Source organism: Stegostoma tigrinum, chromosome 16 (genome assembly GCF_030684315.1).
Source record: "Stegostoma tigrinum isolate sSteTig4 chromosome 16, sSteTig4.hap1, whole genome shotgun sequence".
In the NCBI taxonomy this organism is placed as follows: Eukaryota; Metazoa; Chordata; class Chondrichthyes; order Orectolobiformes; family Stegostomatidae; genus Stegostoma; species Stegostoma tigrinum.
The window spans coordinates 39828416-39848400 of NC_081369.1; the positions used below are offsets into that span (position 1 = coordinate 39828416).

The following is a 19985-nucleotide window of genomic DNA, read 5'->3' on the forward strand; positions in this document are numbered from 1 at the left end:
CCCTTAGGGATGTTAGGTGAACTAGATGGGTTTTTCCCGATAATTGGCAATGGAATTATGAACATCATTAGATTCTTAATTTCAGATATTTATTGAATTCAAATTTGCCCCTTCTGCCATGGTAGGATTCAAACATGCGTACCCAGAACATTGTTTGCGTCTCTGGATTAACAGTGCAGTGTTAATACCACTAGACTATTGCCTCCCTATTTAAGTAGAAATGGAATTCAGGAAAAGGGACTGTGAGGAATTTGCACAGTTTGACATGAGAAATGGGGAGAAAATCCCTCCCCCTCAACAACTTCTCTTTCAATTCCTCCCACTTCCTACAGATAAAGGGGGTGGCCATGGGTACCCGCATCGGCCCAAGCTGTGCCCGCCTCTTTGTAAGATACGTGGAACAATCCCTCCTCCAAAGCTATACTAGCCCTATCTTTCTCCGTTACATTGATGACTGTATCTGCGCCGCCTCGTGCTCCCACGAGGAGCTCGAACAGTTCATCCACTTCACTAACACCTTCCACCCCAACCTTAAGTTCACCTGGACCATCTCTGGCACCTCTCTCTCTCCTTCCTGGACTTCTCTGTCTCCATCTCTGGCATCCACCTGGAAACCGATATCCGTCTCAAACCTACCGACTCCCACAACTACCTAGAATACACCTCCTCTCACCCACCTACCTGCAAAAAGGCCATCCCCTATTCCCAATTCCTTTGCCTCTGCCGCATCTGCTTCCGAGATGAGGCATTCCACTCCCAGACATCCCAGATGTCCTCTTTTTTTCATGGACCGCAACTTTCCGTCCATAGTGGTTGAAAATGCCTTTGACTGTGTCTCCCGCATTTCCCACAACTCATGCCTCACACCCCTTGCCTGCAATAACAGCCATTCAAAATCCCCCTTGTCCTCACGTACCACCCCACCAAACTCCAAATCCAACGCATCATCCTCTGACGTTTCCGCCATCTGCAATCTGACCCCACCACCAAAGGCACTTTTCTCTCCCCACTCTTATCTGCTTTCCGGAGGGACAACTCTTGCTGTGATTCCCTCGTCCTCTCCACACTCCCCTCCAGCCCCGGCACTTTTCCCTGCAACCGAAGGAAGTGCTACGCCTGTCCCTACACCTTCCCTCTCACCCCTATCCCAGGCCCTGAGAAGATCTTCCACATCAAACAGATGTTCACCTGCACATCTGCTAATGTGGTATACTGTATCCGCTGTTCCTGTTGTGGCCTTCTTTACATCGAGGAAACCAAGTGGAGGCTTGGGGGACCGCCTTGATGAACATCTACGCTCAGTTCACAACAACCCCCCCCACTCCTCGGACGACATGTCCATCTTGGGCTCCTGCATTGCCACAATGATGCCACCTGAAAGCTGCAGGAACAGCATCTCATATTTTGCTTGGGAACCCTGCAGCCCAATGGTATCAATGTGGACTTCACATGCTTCAAAATCTCCCCTCCCCGACTGCATCCCAAAACCAGCTAGTCCCTGCATCCCTAACCATTCCTCCCACCTCAAGCCCCACCCCCACCTTCTATCCACCAACCCCATCCTGCCTCCTTGACCTGTTTATCCTCCCTGGACTGACCTATCCCCTCCCTAACTCCCCACCTACATTCACCTTTACTGGCTCCAACCCCACCTCTTTGGCCTGTCTGTCTCCTCTCCACCAATCTTCTCCCTTATCCATCTTCTATCCGCCTCCCCCTCTCTATTTATTCCAGAATCCCCTTCTCCTCCCCCATTTCCAAAGAAGGGTCTCGACCCGAAATGTCAGCTTTTCTGCACTTCTGAAGCTGCTTGGCCTGCTGTGTTCATCCAGCTCTACACCGTGATATCTGGGAGAAATTGGCTGCTCTCTGGCTTAATAAACTGACAAATCCCCCGACCCGAATGAATTGTATCACAGGCTACTGTGGGAGGCGAGGCAGGAAATTGTAGGGGCTCTGATACAAATTTTTAATTCCTCTCTGGCCATGGGGAAAGTGCCTGAGGACTGAAGGATGGCTAATGTGGTTCCGTGTTTTAAGAAAGATGGTAGAGATGAACTGAGAAATTACAGACCAGTGAGTCTCATGTCAGTGATATGGAAACTATTAGAGAAAATTTTGAAGGAGTGAATTAGTACCTGCTTGTAAAGGCATCGGTTAATTAGGGATTGCCAGAATGGCTTTGTCAGAGGAAGGTCATGCTTAACAAATCTGTTACAATTTTTTTTGAAAATGTGATTGAGCGTGTGGATGAGGGCAGTTCAGTTGATGTGGTTTATATGGATTTTAGTAAAGCTTTTGACATGGTCCTACGTAGAGACTGATTGAGAAGGTACATGAAATTGAGGGAAATTTAACGAGTTGGGTCAGAAACTGCCTTAGCAAACGACACAAAGGGTAGTGGTAGAAAGCTTTTTGAGTTTATAGAACTTCATAGAGTCCGTACAGCGGGGAAACATGCTATTCAGCCCAACAGGTCCACACTGACTCTCTGAAGAGCTGGTCTCTTCCAAACCCAGCCCCCTACCCTATCCCTGCAAGCTTGCATTTCACATGCTAATCCACCTAACCCACACATCCCTGGACACTATGGACAATTTAGTATGGCCAATCCACATAACTTGCACATCTTTGGGCTGTGGGAGAAAACCAGAGCACCTGGAGCAACCCTCGCAGACATAGGGAGAATGTGCAAACTGCTGTGTTCATCCAGCTCTATACCTTGTTAGCTCAGACTCCAGGATCAGCAGTTCCTACTATTTCGGAGTGAATGGAGAGCAGCTGTTCCCCTTGGTTGAAGGGTCAAACATGAGAGGCATAGTTTTAGGATAAGGGGCAAGAGATTCAGAGGGGATTTGCAAAAACCTCTTTTTACTCAGTGGGTGGTGGGAAACTGGAATGCACTGCCTGGGAGGGTAGTGGAGGCTGGAAACCTTACAACCTTTAAAATAATATTTGAATGAGCACTTCAAATATCATAACGTTCAAGGATATATGACAAGTGCAGGAAATTGGGATTAGTATGCTGTTGGTGGTAGTTAAGTTGGGGCACCTTGATGGGCCGAAGGGCCTTTTCTGCACTCAATGAATCTATGAACGTGAACTTTTGTCAAAGGTTTTAAGGGAGAAAGAAAGAAAAGTGACGAGATATAGGAACAAAATCCCAGAAGTTGGGGTTGTGGCAGCTAGTATGGTTAACAATGACCGAGAATTAAAAGCTAGGCCAAACAACTGGTCATTGTTAGAGGAATAGAGTACAGATATATCAGAAGTTTCTGGAATGGAGAAAATTACAGGAACAGGACCATGGTGGGATTTGCAGTCAAGGAAGATTGTTTTAAAGTCAAGGTTTTGCTGGGCTGCTATCCACTAAGAAGATTTCAGGGGCCGAATGGCCTCCTCCAGCCTTGAACAGTGGATAGAATTTGGCGTGAGTTAATAGGGTTTTGGATGAATTCCAAGTTTACCAATGAGAAAAAATGAAATGCTGAACCAGAGAATCAATTAATGAAGGCATTGATGAAGAAGGAGGTACATTACGGTACTTTGACAGGTCAAGAAGCAGTGATCCTAGTGATGGAGAGATTTGAAGGCTCAGCTCAACATCAAATAAAATGACAAAGGTCTGAGCAGTCTAATGTTGCCTCAGACAATGGCAAGATAAAAGTTTATGATGGTGCCTAAACAAGGTGGTTTTAGACTTTCAGAATCTAGTTGGATTACTGAATCTCAAAGCAGCAAGGAGAACACCCACTGAATGGGCAATGAAACTGGGTGAATTCAGTTGGTGGACAGTGGGGTGTCAATCATGGTAAAGTCGGCAGAAAGGCCAAACATCAGGCGAGACAGTTTACGGTGTGGTCGAGGTGGAAGTCTGGTTATAGGGGATCAGAAATAAGAGCTTTGGAAAAGTGGGCATTGACAAATTATTAAATAACTTTATATCGTAGTAGATTGCCAGGACAGAATTGTCGTTTTATGGAAGGGACTCATTTGAAGGGTAGGGGACAGTATCTTTGGAGAGGGTGCCTTTCACAATATCAGCTGGTGTAAGAACCAGGGAAGGAAATTGGATGGTCAACAGTTTGATCGGTACAGGATTAAAGAAATGGAGATAGATTCCTGCGTTATAGGAATTGGAGGACACTTAGGGGATGATAATAAAAATTTCAACAAATAATTTTAAACTTGCCTGTTCACTATTAGTTATATTGGAATGAAGTGCTTTAAGTCTTAGTAGGTTTTGAAATTTATTATCAATGGATTTTTGTTCATCCAGATTCTCAAGTGATGTTCTGGGCAGCACAGTAGTTAGCACAGTTGTCTTACAGCATCAGGGACTTAGTTCATTTGCAGCCTTAAGCATCTGTCTGTTTGGAATTTGCACGTTCTCCTTGTGTCTGTGTGGGTTTCCTCCTGGTTCTTTGTTTCCCTCCCACAGTCCAAATACGTGCAGTTTAGGTGAATTGGCTGTGCTAAATTGCTCATAGTGTCCATGAATGTGCAGGCTAAGTGGCCAGCCATGGGAAAGGCAGGGCTACAGGGACATGGTGGGTCTGGGTGAGATCCTTTGGGAGGGTCAGTATAGACTGAATGGGCCAAATGGCCTGCTTCTATTCTACAGGGATTCTATGATTCTAAATAACTCTGTTAGAAAACTACCGTATTTTGATGTTCATGTTGAGGGATCCCAGTCATGAGTGTATTTTTTTTTTGTCTTTTACCCAGTATATCAGGACTGATGGAAGTTTAGGACATCAGGAAAATACATTGACTTTTAGATTGCACACTTCGAAAGAACCAACAGGTAAATGTAAAAGAATCCATTCTTATTTATACCATAGCCAAACTGATGATTTACAACATTTTTTTTAAATCCCTGCACTTAGTTTCTTTAATTCAGAGCAAATTTAGCAGCTTTGCAGTTGAATCTAATGTGCTATGTGTCATGTTTCCTGTAAAATTAATGACAACAGTAGAATTGTGGCAGATTGCTGCTTCCTTCCCTATCTGCTAAGAGAATGTGATGAACGTACAAACGCCTAATATATTCATATGGAATTTACTATGTTAGTTAGGACATTAGATAAAGCAACAAACAAAGAAATCACATCTGTGTGTATTGAATGTTCATTAGTTGATTTTTTTATGTCTTGCAGTTTTAACATCACAATTATTTTCAAAAGATCAATTTATTAACTTTCTTAGAATATTAACAGTTGAAGATTCTACAGATATCCAAAGAAACATATCAGTTTGCTCTCCTGTGGAGTAGGTGTGCAGTGTCAAATGTTGCAATGGCGCCAACTTTGAACTTTAGAACATCGGACCATGTTGGAAACATGTGGTATCCTATTAATACCTTTTCCACTGCTCTAAATCCTACATGGTCTTTTTCTCCAGCATGTAATTTGTTTTATTTCATCTTGCTAGGAATTTGAAATTACTAATAGATATTATTTCATTAATTGGTATTTTCAGAGGTAATGAAGAGGTGGCATTTTAATTTACTTATTTCTTGCTTCAGGATTTGAGAAGTATTTTCCCAAAACTAAACCGGCAACAGGACCAAAAGCCAATGACATTAAAGGTAAAGTACTCTTGGGTTTACCCCCTGAAATTGAACTTTCTGACTGAATAAATCACCTGGCTGTATTTGAGCTCTTAACACCTGTACTGTTCCGTAATTGATATTTGTACTAATCAAATTATTTTAAGTGCATAACTTTTAAGTTTTGTTTTTGTGTTGTGGTTCTGGCTGGCAATACTGGTACTCGTTGCCCATCTTAGATACCCCAAGAAGGAAACTAAGTGGATTGTTAAGCTACTTAGGACAGTTTAGTGTCAACCACATTGGTGAAAACCGGCATTGTCTATGTGCCAGGCTAAATAAAGCAATAAGTTTCCGTGGCTAAATGACGCTAACAAACCAATGAGGTTTTTTATGGCAGTTGCAGAGCTTTGCCGTCACTTTTGCTGATGCCAGGTTTTTCAATTTTCAGATTTTTTTTAGCTACCGTGGACCCATGTCCTCTGGATTACTAATTTAAATATATAATATGCCTAATTATGCCATTAATACATTGGTGTTAGTTTGTCCAGCTATTAGCTGTCCTACCCCTTGGTTTAGACACAACTTGTACCCATAGATGTATGTCATTTGATGGGTTTCGTTTGGGTAACTATAACCTTTACTATCTAGAAGGGGAAAAGCAGGTATCTGGGGACATCTCTGCCTGCAAGTACCACTTTGTCATTCATTATTATGACTTGGGAGTATATTACTGTTCTTTCATCATCACTACATCAGTATTCTGACACTCCCTAACCTGCAGAACCAAAGGAGAACCTTTGTCACATGAACTGAAGTGTTTCAAGAAAGTTACTTTCTGATGGACAGCTTGGGATGGGCAATAAATTGTGGGTGCTAGCAATGCCTATCCCATTAATAAAAATAGAAATAAATGCTTCTGAATAAAAAATCAAAACATCTCTGAATATTGTGGTGCCTTTGTCTTCAGCAAAGCCAAAGGAGTCTGGAGGAGGTACAGGAGGTGGACCAAGAGGCAGTGGTAAGAAAAGTGGGAAGAAAGAGGAAGCTGCTTGGTGGAACCGGTTACAGAAGGTTTGTTTTTGGTAAACTTCATTCACCTCTTGCTGGTGACTAGGCACAGTTAATTAGGAGAGCTGGCAGTTTATGTTTAAGTAAAATTTGTGATCATGTAAAAACAAATCCTATCCAGTATTCTGTAATTGAAACAGGTACCAAAAGTATAGAGATAAAATCTACTAAACTAGAGCTATACATTTATATTATATTAAATTACTATTGAAGGATTCGTTCTTGTTTAATATTTCTAAATTAAAGAATTGTTTTAATTAACAGTCTTGTAGTTCTACTGTGAACATAACTCAAATGTTACTTTTAACTTCGAATCTGAAATTTCCAGCATTTTGAATACATGAATAGTTCCAGGATAATTCTGAGAATAGATTCTTCTAATAAGCATGACAAATTTATTATATTGCTAACACATGACAGTTGGCTCTCAACTGATTCTTTGAGCAAATATTTAACATAATATTATAATTTTGTTAATTCAATAAGTTTGTAGGTTTCAATGTAACCTAACATTTAACCAGGATTTCACTATTTGGATTTTAATCTTTTTTTCCAACTACTAGCTTTAATAATTTCACAACTGTAAACCTTCCCACTAAAAAAATGATTTGTGATTTGATTGCCAGTCATTTCCATGCCTAACAATTCGCAGCGAGTTAGTTGTTGATGTAAACACTTTTTTCTGATATCTTCTGTGTTCTTTTTATTAATTCTAGGGAGATTTTCCATGGGATGATAAAGAATTTCGATATTTGGTTGTGGGAATAGCTGGACTTTTCTCTGGATTCATGTATTTTTATTACCAAAATCCTGGCAGGGAAATCACTTGGAAAGATTTTGTAAATTACTATCTAGCGCGTGGTGTGGTAAGTCATTTTAAAATGTCCATCCCTTTGGAGGAAGCATTGAGTCATAAGAGTCATACAGTATGGAAACAGACCCTTCGGCCCAACATGTCCATGCCAACGAACTTTCCCAAACTAAGCTAGTCCCACTTGCCTGCATTTGGCTCATATCCTTCCAAACCATACCTATTTACTTACTTATCCAAATGTCTTTTAAATATTGTAATTGTACCCGTATCTACCTCTTCATCTGGTAGTTCATTCCACAAACAAACCACCCTCTGTGTGACTGCGACAGTATGGAAAATAATTGTGTATAGCTTTGATACACCACAAGAGCTAATCATTAACTATGAGATAAGGCATTAACCTGTACTGGGGATGAAATCCATAAATTCAATCCTCTTTTCGATGATCTCACTTTACTTGATTCCTGCTCCTGCTTAGTGCCTGAAAGCAGAAATTAGGCAAGCTTGCCTTGATTGGTCAGTGCATTGAGTAGAGGAATTGGGAGTTCATGTTGTGGCTATGCAGGACATTGGTTAGACCACTTTGAGTACTGCATTCAGCTGTGGTCTCCTTGCTATAAGAAGGATGTTGTTAAACTTGTAAGGATTCAGAAAGCATTTACAAAAATGTTGCCAGATTTGGAGGTTTTGAGCTGTAGGAAGAGGCTGAAAAGGGTGGGGCTATTTTCTCTGGAGCTTCGGAAGCTGAAGAGGTGATCTTATAGAGAGTGTATAAAATCATGAAGGGCGTGGTTAGGGTGAATAGTCAAGTTCTTTTCCCACGGCAGGGGAATCCAAAACTAGAGGGCATAGGTTAAGTTGAGAGGAGCAAGATTTAAAAGGGACCTAAGGGACAACTTTTTCATGCAGAGCGTAGTGCATATTTGAAATGAACTGCCAAGGGAGGTGGTGGAGGTTTGTACAATTACAACATTTAAAAGGCACCTGGATGGGTTTATGAATAAGAAAGGCTTAGAGGGATATGTGCCAAATGTTGACAAACAGGGCAAGATTAATTTAGGACATCTGGTCAGCATGGACAAGTTGGTCAGAACAATCTGTTTCCACCTTGTAAAGCTCTATGACTATGATGATATGGCTCACATTGATTCATGAGACTCCACCTAGAATTGTGGTGCACTTTGTCTCTGCCAAATTGCTCAAGTTGAACTTGATGGGACCTTTATAGAAGTCCGGTTCTGGTTCACTTTGGAAAATTTAAAATGAATGTAGCTGTATATGTGCAGAAAGAAATCAGTATAGCTTTAATGAAAGCTGAATTTTCAAAGTCTTTCTCAGGGCTGACATCAGTGGTTAAAAAATAAAAGTCTAAATATTAGCAAATGTGTGAGACAAAACAGTTATGGAGACAGAAAGAAATATTTTTTCACTGGCAGATGTGTTATTTGCAAATGGTAGTGCTGTCATTCTATGTTCTGGAGCTTGCAGGTTTGGAATGAAATTGAGTCTTTCACAAAGTCATGGAACGGTGTAACATCCAAAGCTTTTGTTTGATTAGTGACAAAATGGAGGTGATGTAAGTCTGAGGAGAGCTATCTTGTTTATGACTTGCAGGTGCACTCCTCAGAATACAGCACTAAAACATGGTAGTTAGATGCAGAAGAAAGAGGCACACCTTGTAGAGTTGCTAAAGTAAGCTCTTGCCCCACCAAATGTCAATACCTTTTAAAATGTAGTGACTTTTCCGTTATACCAATTCCTGGTGCTAGTCGGTTGTCGAGGATGTGGAATAGCACTTTATCCTAATGGAGCATCAGTCACTTGTTCCACACTTCTGCAGGCAGCCAATTGCTGATACTGCTGATAATCTGCGTGCTAGACTGGACCATGGAAACAAAAGATTTTACTGTGCTGGTAATTGGGCCTGCTACTGATGGTGCTGTCCCTCTGGCGCAGGTTGGGTGCCAGCGTTCTTGCAGCAGGTGGAACAGATCTGCAAGCAGCTGACGCGGAGCCATCTCAGTGCAGTCATTGACAGGTAGGTGTGCCAGGCCAGCAGAAGGCAGTGACATTTTTAGAGTACAGAATGAGGCTATTCAATTTATTTCACCTGTATTCTCTCTGAAAGAACTATCTGACCCATTATCGTCCCTTCCTGTGTACCATTATAAATCGAATCATGAACCTTTTGGTTTTGGCGAGTAACAAGGTGGACACAGCCAGACTCATTCTGTTACACTCATATCTCTCTGGCATGCCTTCTCATTTCAAGTGGCACTTGAAAATATTGTGACTAGGATGCTTTCTAAGTAACGCTGGCATTAGGTGAAAATGAAGTGTTATAAAGGTCAAGTATTCTGAGAATATTCCAAGTGGATGTAATATTACGTTTGCAGTGAAATAAATTTTAAATTATGGGTAATCCTTAACAGACTCCATTATAAGAAGCACCTTGTTTTGCAGAATTCTGAAAAAGTGTTTCTGTACAATAAGTTTTTTAATGGTATTGGAAATGGTTCTGCTGTTGTGCTTAGATAATTATTCCTTCGTTGATCTGGTTTAGAAAAGAGGGGGATAATTAGATGAAATGTTTGCTTAAAAAATTACTTTCAGAGTATTATATGTATTGAAATAGAGACGTACCCAAGGTTAGCTGAAAAATACTTATGTATAATCGTTGTTGGCCCAAAATTACAAAATATATAAAGAAAATAAATAACAAACTTATTTATTTCTGTTCTTTTAAGTAAGTTTTCCTTAGGCATCTTGTTATAAGTGGAAATGAACTCCAGTTCCTTCCATCACTTACCTGTACAATACACATTTCATTGGGCTTGCTGAAGACCTCCATTGAAATGTGGAATGCTTAGATAATTAGCCCACTGTGCAAAATAAATGAAGTTAAAAGTTTTTAATTGTATTTTTCCAAAGTGGAACTAAGTCTGGGCATGTGCACAGGATCAATGCAGAAAAGAAGTACACATTTTACAAATCTTACAGGTTAACTAAATAAGGAGTAAATAAATGTATTTCTAAGGTATTTGTCAATTTCTTCTATATATTTTGTTTGATATCCATTACTTTTAATGGAGCCTTTTCATCTCACGTCACCCATATTAAGTTCAAATCAGTTGTTTTTCAGCAACTTTGTTTTTGTTCCTGATTTACAGCATCCGCAGTTCTTTTGGTTTTAGATAACTTTCACAGTTATGGGCCTAGTGATGAAAAGCACGACAAGAGCAGATTTAAGATAACGAAGTGTGGAGCTGGATGAACGCAGAGGGCCAAGCGGCATCTTAGGAGCACAAAAGCTGACGTTTCGGGCCTAGACCAGACGTCAGCTTTCATGCTCCTAAGATGCGGCTTGGCCTGCTGTGTTCATCCAGCTCCACACTTTGTTATCTTGGATTCTCCAGCATCTGCAGTTCCCATTATCTCTCAAAAGCAGATTTAATCTTGTTTTGGAGGTAGAGGCTCACTGCACTAAAGGGCCTCTGTGATTCTATGCTAGCCCATACAATCCCATAAATTTACAGCCCATAAATTTAAGCAACTGGTGGACATGCACATGGACAGCAGTGAATTGAGGGGATTGTAGGTTAGGTTATTTTTGGATAAGGATTATTCCACGGCACAACATCGTGGGCTGAAGGGCCTGTACTGTGCTGTACTTTTCTATGTTCTATGTTCTATGTTGCTTCAGTTTTGCGAAACCCAAGACAGTGACTGCATCACATGAAGTGAACTCTAATGCATGGATAGTAGCTTATTTTTGCATATTCGCTGATTTTGCAGATTATTGTCATTACAAATGCTATGATGTGGAGGTGCTGGTGTTGGACTGAGGTGGACAAAGTCTGAATTCACACAACACCAGGTTATAGTCCTAACAGGTTTGTGTGAAATCACAAGCTTTTACCATGCTGTTCCTTCGTCAGGTGAAGTCACTTCTTCTGATGATGGAGCAAATGTTGTCATTACAAACGCTGCCATTGAATTTACTGTAAGGAATTAAGGGCAACGGGGAGAGTGCAGGGAAGTGGAGTTGAAATGCCCATTAGCCATGATTAAATAGCGGAGTGGACTCAATGGGCCGAATGGCCTTACTTCCATTCCTATGTCTTATGGTCTTATATTCATTTATCCATTTCAGTCTATTTTAAAAAAAAATCAAAAATACCACATTTCGTAGTTAATACCATTTATTACATGTCCAGCACTGTTTATCTTGTAACTGATCTATTCATTTCTTTCATGAATTGTATTTGGGAAATTGAATATTTGATGTATTTTATGTGATGGAGAGAATTAATAATGCAACTGAATGTTATGGTAAAATAACCTCTGCCTTTGTTTTCATTTGTTGTTTGGATATCCTCATCATGTGGAATGTCTGCATTTATTGCTTATCCTTAAAACTCAGTAGCTTACTAGACCACATCAGCATGAGTTCCATTTATCTAAACATCAGCGTTGCAGTTTTTTCCAGGACACACTGAAGGGAGAAAGTTATTACTGCCATTGTGGTTCAGGAAAACAATATCAGTTTTGAAGATATTTCTTTGTTGAAGATGAGTATATTAGCTCAGCTTTGATTCTGACGATTCATATAAACTTGGGAATTTACCTTTTAATTTGAAAGCTACACATTATTGTATACTGATTATACAAAGAGAGCTTACAAAATTATAAACAGTTCTCTCGAGTGTTATAGTATCATCTTTTCATAGCTATTGATGAAACGTATCCTTCACTGTTCCTGGTATAAGTGTCTTTTCACTATTTATTTGTCATTTCAGGTTGATCGCCTAGAGGTTGTCAATAAGCAGTTTGTGCGGGTGATTTTCACTCCAGGGACTACGACTGATGTTGTAAGTAGAAGTTACTGTATATATTCATTTTTGATACATGAATCTTAGCCAAAATCAGAAATATGAAATATTAACTCCTTTATTCATTCATGGGATGAGGGCATCACTAACCAGGCAGCATTTATTGCCCATCCCTAATTGTCCAGAGGGCAGTACAGAGTTAACCACATTGCTGTGGATTTGGAGTCTCATGTAGGCCAGACCAGGTAAGGATAGCAGTTTCCTTCCCTAAAGAACATTAGTGAATCAGATGGTTTTTCCAATAGTCGGCAACAGGCTCATTGTCATCATTAGATTCTTAATTCCAAATACTTTATTGAATTCAAATTTCACCATCAGCCATGGCAGGATTCGAATCCGGATCCCCAGTACATTATCTGGGTCTCTGTATTAACAGTCCAACAATAATACCACTAGGCCATTGCCTCCCCTTCTGTCTTCAACAAATATAGCTTGACTGTTGAGAATTTTGTACTTTTTCTGAACTTTGGTAATGAAGCTAACCAGTAGAGGGCACTTATGTCTAATGTTTAATATGCTCAGCAGCAATCCTTGTGAACAGTCAACTATGTAACAGTCTGAGTTCAAGTTTCATTCTTGCAGCGATTGCTATAGAATGTATTTATAAATAGCAGAAACATTTTGCAGTTCTTTAGAAGAATGCAATGGGTAAAGTTTCATTTGGACTTGTAATGTTTTTGAAACCTCATTAAATGAAATGTATGTATTTTCAAACAATAGGCAATTTTTTTCAAAATCCGCCACTAGTGTAATGATATTTGCATTCCGAGTTCCCAAGGGATCCACTAATAACTTGCTCCTTTTGACACACCCCTTACCCTAAAACCTACCATTTCCCTAAAACCTACCATTTTCTGCTCCAAACAAGCAGACAGAGGAAATATGCTGAGCTTTTAAATTGTTTCTTTATTTGCTGGGTTGATTTCTTTGTCAGTCATAGTGTGGAATACTACTACAAGAATTAGGTTTGAGTACCAATGTTTTGCATCTCTGCTAGAGCATCTGCCAATTGTGTGCCTTAAAGCAAGATTGAAAAAGTTTTTTTCCCTTATTCTTGTAGCTTCCAAGATAAGCAGTTTGCACTCCATTATTGGGAGCTGTGTACTGTCCTTTGGGAACCATATCGATGGTGTTTGATTTAATTAAAACAATGCATGTGAACTTAGGCTAAGGTCAAAGGGCAACATGAAAGCATTAACTCCATTTGTATCCCAAAATTCCATATATGTATTTAACTGTTGAACTTTTCTAGAATAAACATTATTGGAGCTTGCAAGATAATAAAATGTGAGGCTGGATGAACACAGCAGGCCAAGCAGCATCTCAGGAGCACAAAAGCTGACGTTTCGGGCCTAGACCCTTCATCAGAGAGGGGGATGGGGGGAGGGAACTGGAATAAATAGGGAGAGAGGGGGAGGCGGACCGAAGATGGAGAGTAAAGAAGATAGGTGGAGAGGGTGTAGGTGGGGAGGTAGGGAGGGGATAGGTCAGTCCAGGGAAGACGGACAGGTCAAGGAGGTGGGATGAGGTTAGTAGGTAGCTGGGGGTGCGGCTTGGGGTGGGAGGAAGGGATGGGTGAGAGGAAGACCCGGTTAGGGAGGCAGAGACAGGTTGGACTGGTTTTGGGATGCAGTGGGTGGGGGGGAAGAGCTGGGCTGGTTGTGTGGTGCAGTGGGGGGAGGGGATGAACTGGGCTGGTTTAGGGATGCAGTAGGGGAAGGGGAGATTTTGAAACTGGTGAAGTCCACATTGATACCATATGGCTGCAGGGTTCCCAGGCGGAATATGAGTTGCTGTTCCTGCAACCTTCGGGTGGCATCATTGTGGCAGTGCAGGAGGCCCATGATGGACATGTCATCAAGAAAATGGGAGGGGGAGTGGAAATGGTTTGCGACTGGGAGGTGCAGTTGTTTGTTGCGAACTGAGCGGAGGTGTTCTGCAAAGCGGTCCCCAAGCCTCCACTTGGTTTCCCCAATGTAGAGGAAGCCGCACCGGGTACAGTGGATGCAGTATACCACATTGGCAGATGTGCAGGTGAACCTCTGCTTAATGTGGAATGTCATCTTGGGGCCTGGGATGGGGGTGAGGGAGGAGGTGTGGGGACAAGTGTAGCATTTCCTGCGGTTGCAGGGGAAGGTGCCGGGTGTGGTGGGGTTGGAGGGCAGTGTGGAGCGAACAAGGGAGTCACGGAGAGAGTGGTCTCTCCGGAAAGCAGACAGGGGAGGGGATGGAAAAATGTCTTGGGTGGTGGGGTCGGATTGTAAATGGCGGAAGTGTCGGAGGATAATGCGTTGTATCCGGAGGTTGGTAGGGTGGTGTGTGAGAACGAGGGGGATCCTCTTGGGGCGGTTGTGGCGGGGGCGGGGTGTGAGGGATGTGTCGCGGGAAATGCGGGAGACGCGGTCAAGGGCGTTCTCAATCACCGTGGGGGGAAAGTTGCGGTCCTTAAAGAACTTGGACATCTGGGATGTGCGGGAGTGGAATGTTTTATCGTGGGAGCAGATGCGGCGGAGGCGGAGGAATTGGGAATAGGGGATGGAATTTTTGCAGGAGGGTGGGTGGGAGGACGTGTATTCTAGGTAGCTGTGGGAGTCGGTGGGCTTGAAATGGACATCAGTTACAAGCTGGTTGCCTGAGATGGAGACTGAGAGGTCCAGGAAGGTGAGGGATGTGCTGGAGATGGCCCAGGTGAACTGAAGGTTGGGGTGGAAGGTGTTGGTGAAGTGGATGAACTGTTCGAGCTTCTCTGGGGAGCAAGAGGCGGCGCCGATACAGTCATCAATGTACCGGAGGAAGAGGTGGGGTTTGGGACCTGTGTAGGTGCGGAAGAGGGACTGTTCCACGTAACCTACAAAGAGGCAGGCATAGCTGGGGCCCATGCGGGTGCCCATGGCCACCCCCTTAGTCTGTAGGAAGTGGGAGGAGTCAAAAGAGAAGTTGTTGAGTGTGAGGACGAGTTCAGCTAGGCGGATGAGAGTGTCGGTGGAGGGGGCCTGGTCGGGCCTGCGGGACAGGAAGAAGCGGAGGGTCTTGAGGCCATCTCCATGCGGAATGCAGGTGTACAGGGACTGGACGTCCATGGTGAATATGAGGTGTTGGGGGCCAGGGAATTGGAAGTCCTGGAGGAGGTGGAGGGCGTGGGTGGTGTCACGGACATAGGTGGGGAGTTCCTGGACCAAAGGGGAGAAAATGGAGTCCAGATAGGTGGAGATGAGTTTGGTGGGGCAGGAGCAGGCTGAGACGATGAGAACACCCTTGACCGCGTCTCCCGCATTTCCCGCGACACATCCCTCACACCCCGCCCCCGCCACAACCGCCCCAAGAGGATCCCCCTCGTTCTCACACACCACCCTACCAACCTCCGGATACAACGCATTATCCTCCGACACTTCCGCCATTTACAATCCGACCCCACCACCCAAGACATTTTTCCATCCCCTCCCCTGTCTGCTTTCCGGAGAGACCACTCTCTCCGTGACTCCCTTGTTCGCTCCACACTGCCCTCCAACCCCACCACACCCGGCACCTTCCCCTGCAACCGCAGGAAATGCTACACTTGTCCCCACACCTCCTCCCTCACCCCCATCCCAGGCCCCAAGATGACATTCCACATTAAGCAGAGGTTCACCTGCACATCTGCCAATGTGGTATACTGCATCCACTGTACCCGGTGCGGCTTCCTCTACATTGGGGAAACCAAGCGGAGGCTTGGGGACCGCTTTGCAGAACACCTCCGCTCAGTTCGCAACAAACAACTGCACCTCCCAGTCGCAAACCATTTCCACTCCCCCTCCCATTCTCTTGATGACATGTCCATCATGGGCCTCCTGCACTGCCACAATGATGCCACCCGAAGGTTGCAGGAACAGCAACTCATATTCCGCCTGGGAACCCTGCAGCCATATGGTATCAATGTGGACTTCACCAGTTTCAAAATCTCCCCTTCCCCTACTGCATCCCTAAACCAGTCCAGTTCATCCCCCCCCCCCCCCCCCCCCCCCACTGCACCACACAACCAGCCCAGCTCTTCCCCCCCACCCACTGCATCCCAAAACCAGTCCAACCTGTCTCTGCCTCCCTAACCGGGTCTTCCTCTCACCCATCCCTTCCTCCCACCCCAAGCCGCACCCCCAACTACCTACTAACCTCATCCCACCTCCTTGACCTGTCCGTCTTCCCTGGACTGACCTATCCCCTCCCTACCTCCCCACCTACACCCTCTCCACCTATCTTCTTTACTCTCCATCTTCGGTCCGCCTCCCCCTCTCTCCCTATTTATTCCAGTTCCCTCCCCCCATCCCCCTCTCTGATGAAGGGTCTAGGCCCGAAACGTCAGCTTTTGTGCTCCTGAGATGCTGCTTGGCCTGCTGTGTTCATCCAGCCTCACATTTTATTATCTTGGAATCTCCAGCATCTGCAGTTCCCATTATCTCTGATATTATTGGAGCTTGAGTCTGTTTGGATTTGCCAAGTAATGTATTGAGTTTTACTTATAGAAAATATTGCTGAATTGTCACATATTGTCATATACGTTTTTGTAAGATCATCAGACATAGGTGCAGAAGTAGGCATTTAGCCAATCGAATCTGCTGTGCCATTTAGTAAGGTCATGGCTGATCTGATGATCCTCAACTCTATTTTCCTGCTTTTTCCTCCTTGTTTTTTCCCCATAATCTTTGATTCCCTTCCCTTAAAAATCTGTCACAGTCTGGAATACACTTAATTACCCAGTCTCTGCAGCCCTCTGTCGTAAAAAAAATACACAGATTCATAATGCTGTGAGAGAAAAACATCCTCCTCACCTCTGTTCTAACTAGGTGACCTTCTGCGCTAAGATTACATCCTCTGATTCTAAACTCTGTCCAAGGCAAAACAACCTCTCCACACGTACCCTCTAAAGCCTCCTAAGAATGAAATACGTTTCCATAATGTCACAATATTCTAAGCTCCAATGAGTACAAGCCCTGTCTTGCCTCATAAGGAAATCCCTGCATAACTGGGATCAATTTAGTGAACCTATTCTGGACTGCCTCCAATGTCATTATATATTTCCATAGATTAGGGGACCAAAGCTGTTCATAGAACTCTAGGTGTGGTGGCAAGACTTTCCTATTTTTATACTTTGTTCCCTTTTGAAGTAAAGGCCAACCTTCCATTTGCCTTTCCTATTATATGTTGGACCAGTTTGCTAGCTTTTTGTGATTTATACAAGAGTACTCTCAAATCCCTCTTGTATTTAAAGGATATTCAGCTCCTTTATTCCTCGTTCCAAAGTACATAACTTCATATTGCCCCCATTATATTCCCTGTGCCAAGTATTACCCACTCAACCTGTCTATATCCCTTTGTAAATTCCTCACCGCTTGCCTTCCCACCTATTTTTGTGTTTTCTCAAACTTGCCCATGGTACATTCACTTCTGTTGTCCAAGTCATTAATATGTATTGTAAATAGTTGCAGCCCCAGCAGTGATCTCTGTGGCACTCCACTAGTCATACTTACTTCCTTTCATTATCCCTAGGAGGATAATCTATTTATTCAAACAATTTGTGCAAATTTAATTAGAATTTAGAATTAAATTCTTAATTTAAAGTTGGACATTTAATTTGCCTCAGAAAAATTTTATTAAATTTACCAAGTTGGTTACTTATGATATGAACTAAATACTTGAATACAGCATACTAGATAGATTACTAATATGGTATTCTAACTTTTACCCACTTAGAGCTATGTATGGTTTAATATCGGAAGTGTGGATACCTTTGAGCGTAATTTGGAAAATGTGCAACAAGAGATAGGAATAGAACCAGCAAATCGTGCAGCTGTAGTGTATAATACTGAGAGCGATGGGTAAGTAGGAAACCAAATGTGTCTCTGCTTATTTCACACTAAAAATATGCGCCATGTGTTTAGATTTATGTAAAGGTGTATATGTGGTATCTTAACATGCCTGTACTGGGTACTTGCATTGACGTTACATGGCGTATTTTGAACCAGGCCAAAGTCCCTCAAAATATTTTAAGAAGGTAGTCTAGACTGTAACTTTTTATTATTTTTAAAGGTAGGTATGAAGTGGGTGCTCCAGATGTAATGCAACTGGTTCAACCACTCGACATCAAGCAAAACAAAATTTATATAAGCACTAGAGTTAAAATACAAACAAAAGAAAGAGGAATTTAGAATAACTTACTAATGGAAAACTTAACCGAACAATAGACACTGTACCTATTGCTAATTAACTGTTCCAGTATAGAAACATTCCATAAACACATCTCTTGGCAATAAGTTAAACTCAGACACACGTTCTTACGTGCAGTTTCCCAATCCAGAAGGGAGAAACGTCAAGAGAGATTTCAGTGAAAGTCACAGTTAGGAATCATTTACTGAAGCTTGCAACCCTTTTTGGGACCCAACCAGCTTCATCCTGCTACAGTTTTTTAAAAAAATGAGAAAGCCTGATCTGGGAGAACTGGCCACTCCCTTTCCATTGTTACAACTACTTTTAAAAAAAAATTAAAGGCCACTTAACCTGTTGACTTAGGCCGTCTTCCTTAGCCACTTCGGTATCTCTACCATCACAGCCTCTCTTCAAAAAAAAACACAGGGCAAAATAACCTTTTTAAAGTGACAACATTATCATAGGACAATGTTGTCATGTAGGAATTTCCAATCTTACTGTCATCAAATCTTGTTTGCCACTGCAAGAGGAGCTTATTAACATATCTGTGGCAGTAATAAAGTCACTGTGATTGCATGTTATATATTCTTTTCAAAACAAAATGGTGGAAGGGAGATGATTGTGGCTGTGAGAACTGCTCTTGGTTTTGTGGTTTTTTTCAACGCTCAGCTGGATTTACTCACTTCCTTGAGGCAGTAATTGCTGTTTTGGTTTACAAGTTGTTGCATTGTTTTATAAATACAAAGATACCTTAAAAGGGAGGGAGGAGAGAGATTTTCGGGAGAGTGACCCCGTGGCAAGGTGAGAATCTGAAGAATTGATTAAGGCTCAGAGATTGGCTTTTATGAAGCAGTAACAGTGTAGTTTCACAGCTGTCAGGCTGCGAAATTGCACAAGAGTTCTGGAGATGGGATTTCTCTAAAACAACAAACGCATAGTGAATTTTCATGGCTGACATGAAAAGTCCAATAACCAGCCTCACTGCAGCATGCAAAGCTCTGGCTGACTAATATAACCAGGAGATTAGAATATCCTCAGTTGAGGACTGACTCTGAGCTGGCTGGCCACAGCCAAAAAAAAGCAAAAACATAACCAGGAGATGAGAATCTCCTCAGTTCAGGTGACCGACTCTGCCCACAGCCAGTGTAATGTGCACAAGTAAATAAAGGGTGAGTTGGTAATGGGACACCAGCCTCTATGCAGTTATTACAGGTACTAAAATAGATAGGTATAAAAATAGAGAAATAAAGGAAAAAACAACGAGTTCTACAATCCAGACCTTCATCGTATAAAATAGAAAGATAAGGTAATAAAGTTAAAAGATAAATGCTATAGTCCTTGTATAGCCTTCAGTCTGTCCACGCTGAGGGCTTTCCACAAGTGGTCTCGCTCTTCCCGCACTGCTGGATTCAAGCTGTGAGACAGGCTGACCACACTGGGTCCCAGTCCCCTGGCTGCACCATGCTGGCCCGCCTACCAC

The 19985-nt window shown here is 42.6% G+C and overlaps 1 protein-coding gene across 1 annotated transcript in view; it reads left to right on the forward strand.

Annotated features, from left to right (window-relative positions):
• Positions 1-19985, forward strand: part of LOC125459649 (AFG3-like protein 2) — a 51302-nt gene that overhangs the window by 2153 nt on the left and 29164 nt on the right. The window contains exons 2-7 of the mRNA XM_048546275.1: positions 4729-4807; positions 5528-5590; positions 6522-6625; positions 7339-7488; positions 12236-12307; positions 18053-18177. Coding sequence (XP_048402232.1) covers positions 4729-4807; positions 5528-5590; positions 6522-6625; positions 7339-7488; positions 12236-12307; positions 18053-18177 — 593 coding nt within the window. The remainder of the gene's footprint in view (positions 1-4728; positions 4808-5527; positions 5591-6521; positions 6626-7338; positions 7489-12235; positions 12308-18052; positions 18178-19985) is intronic.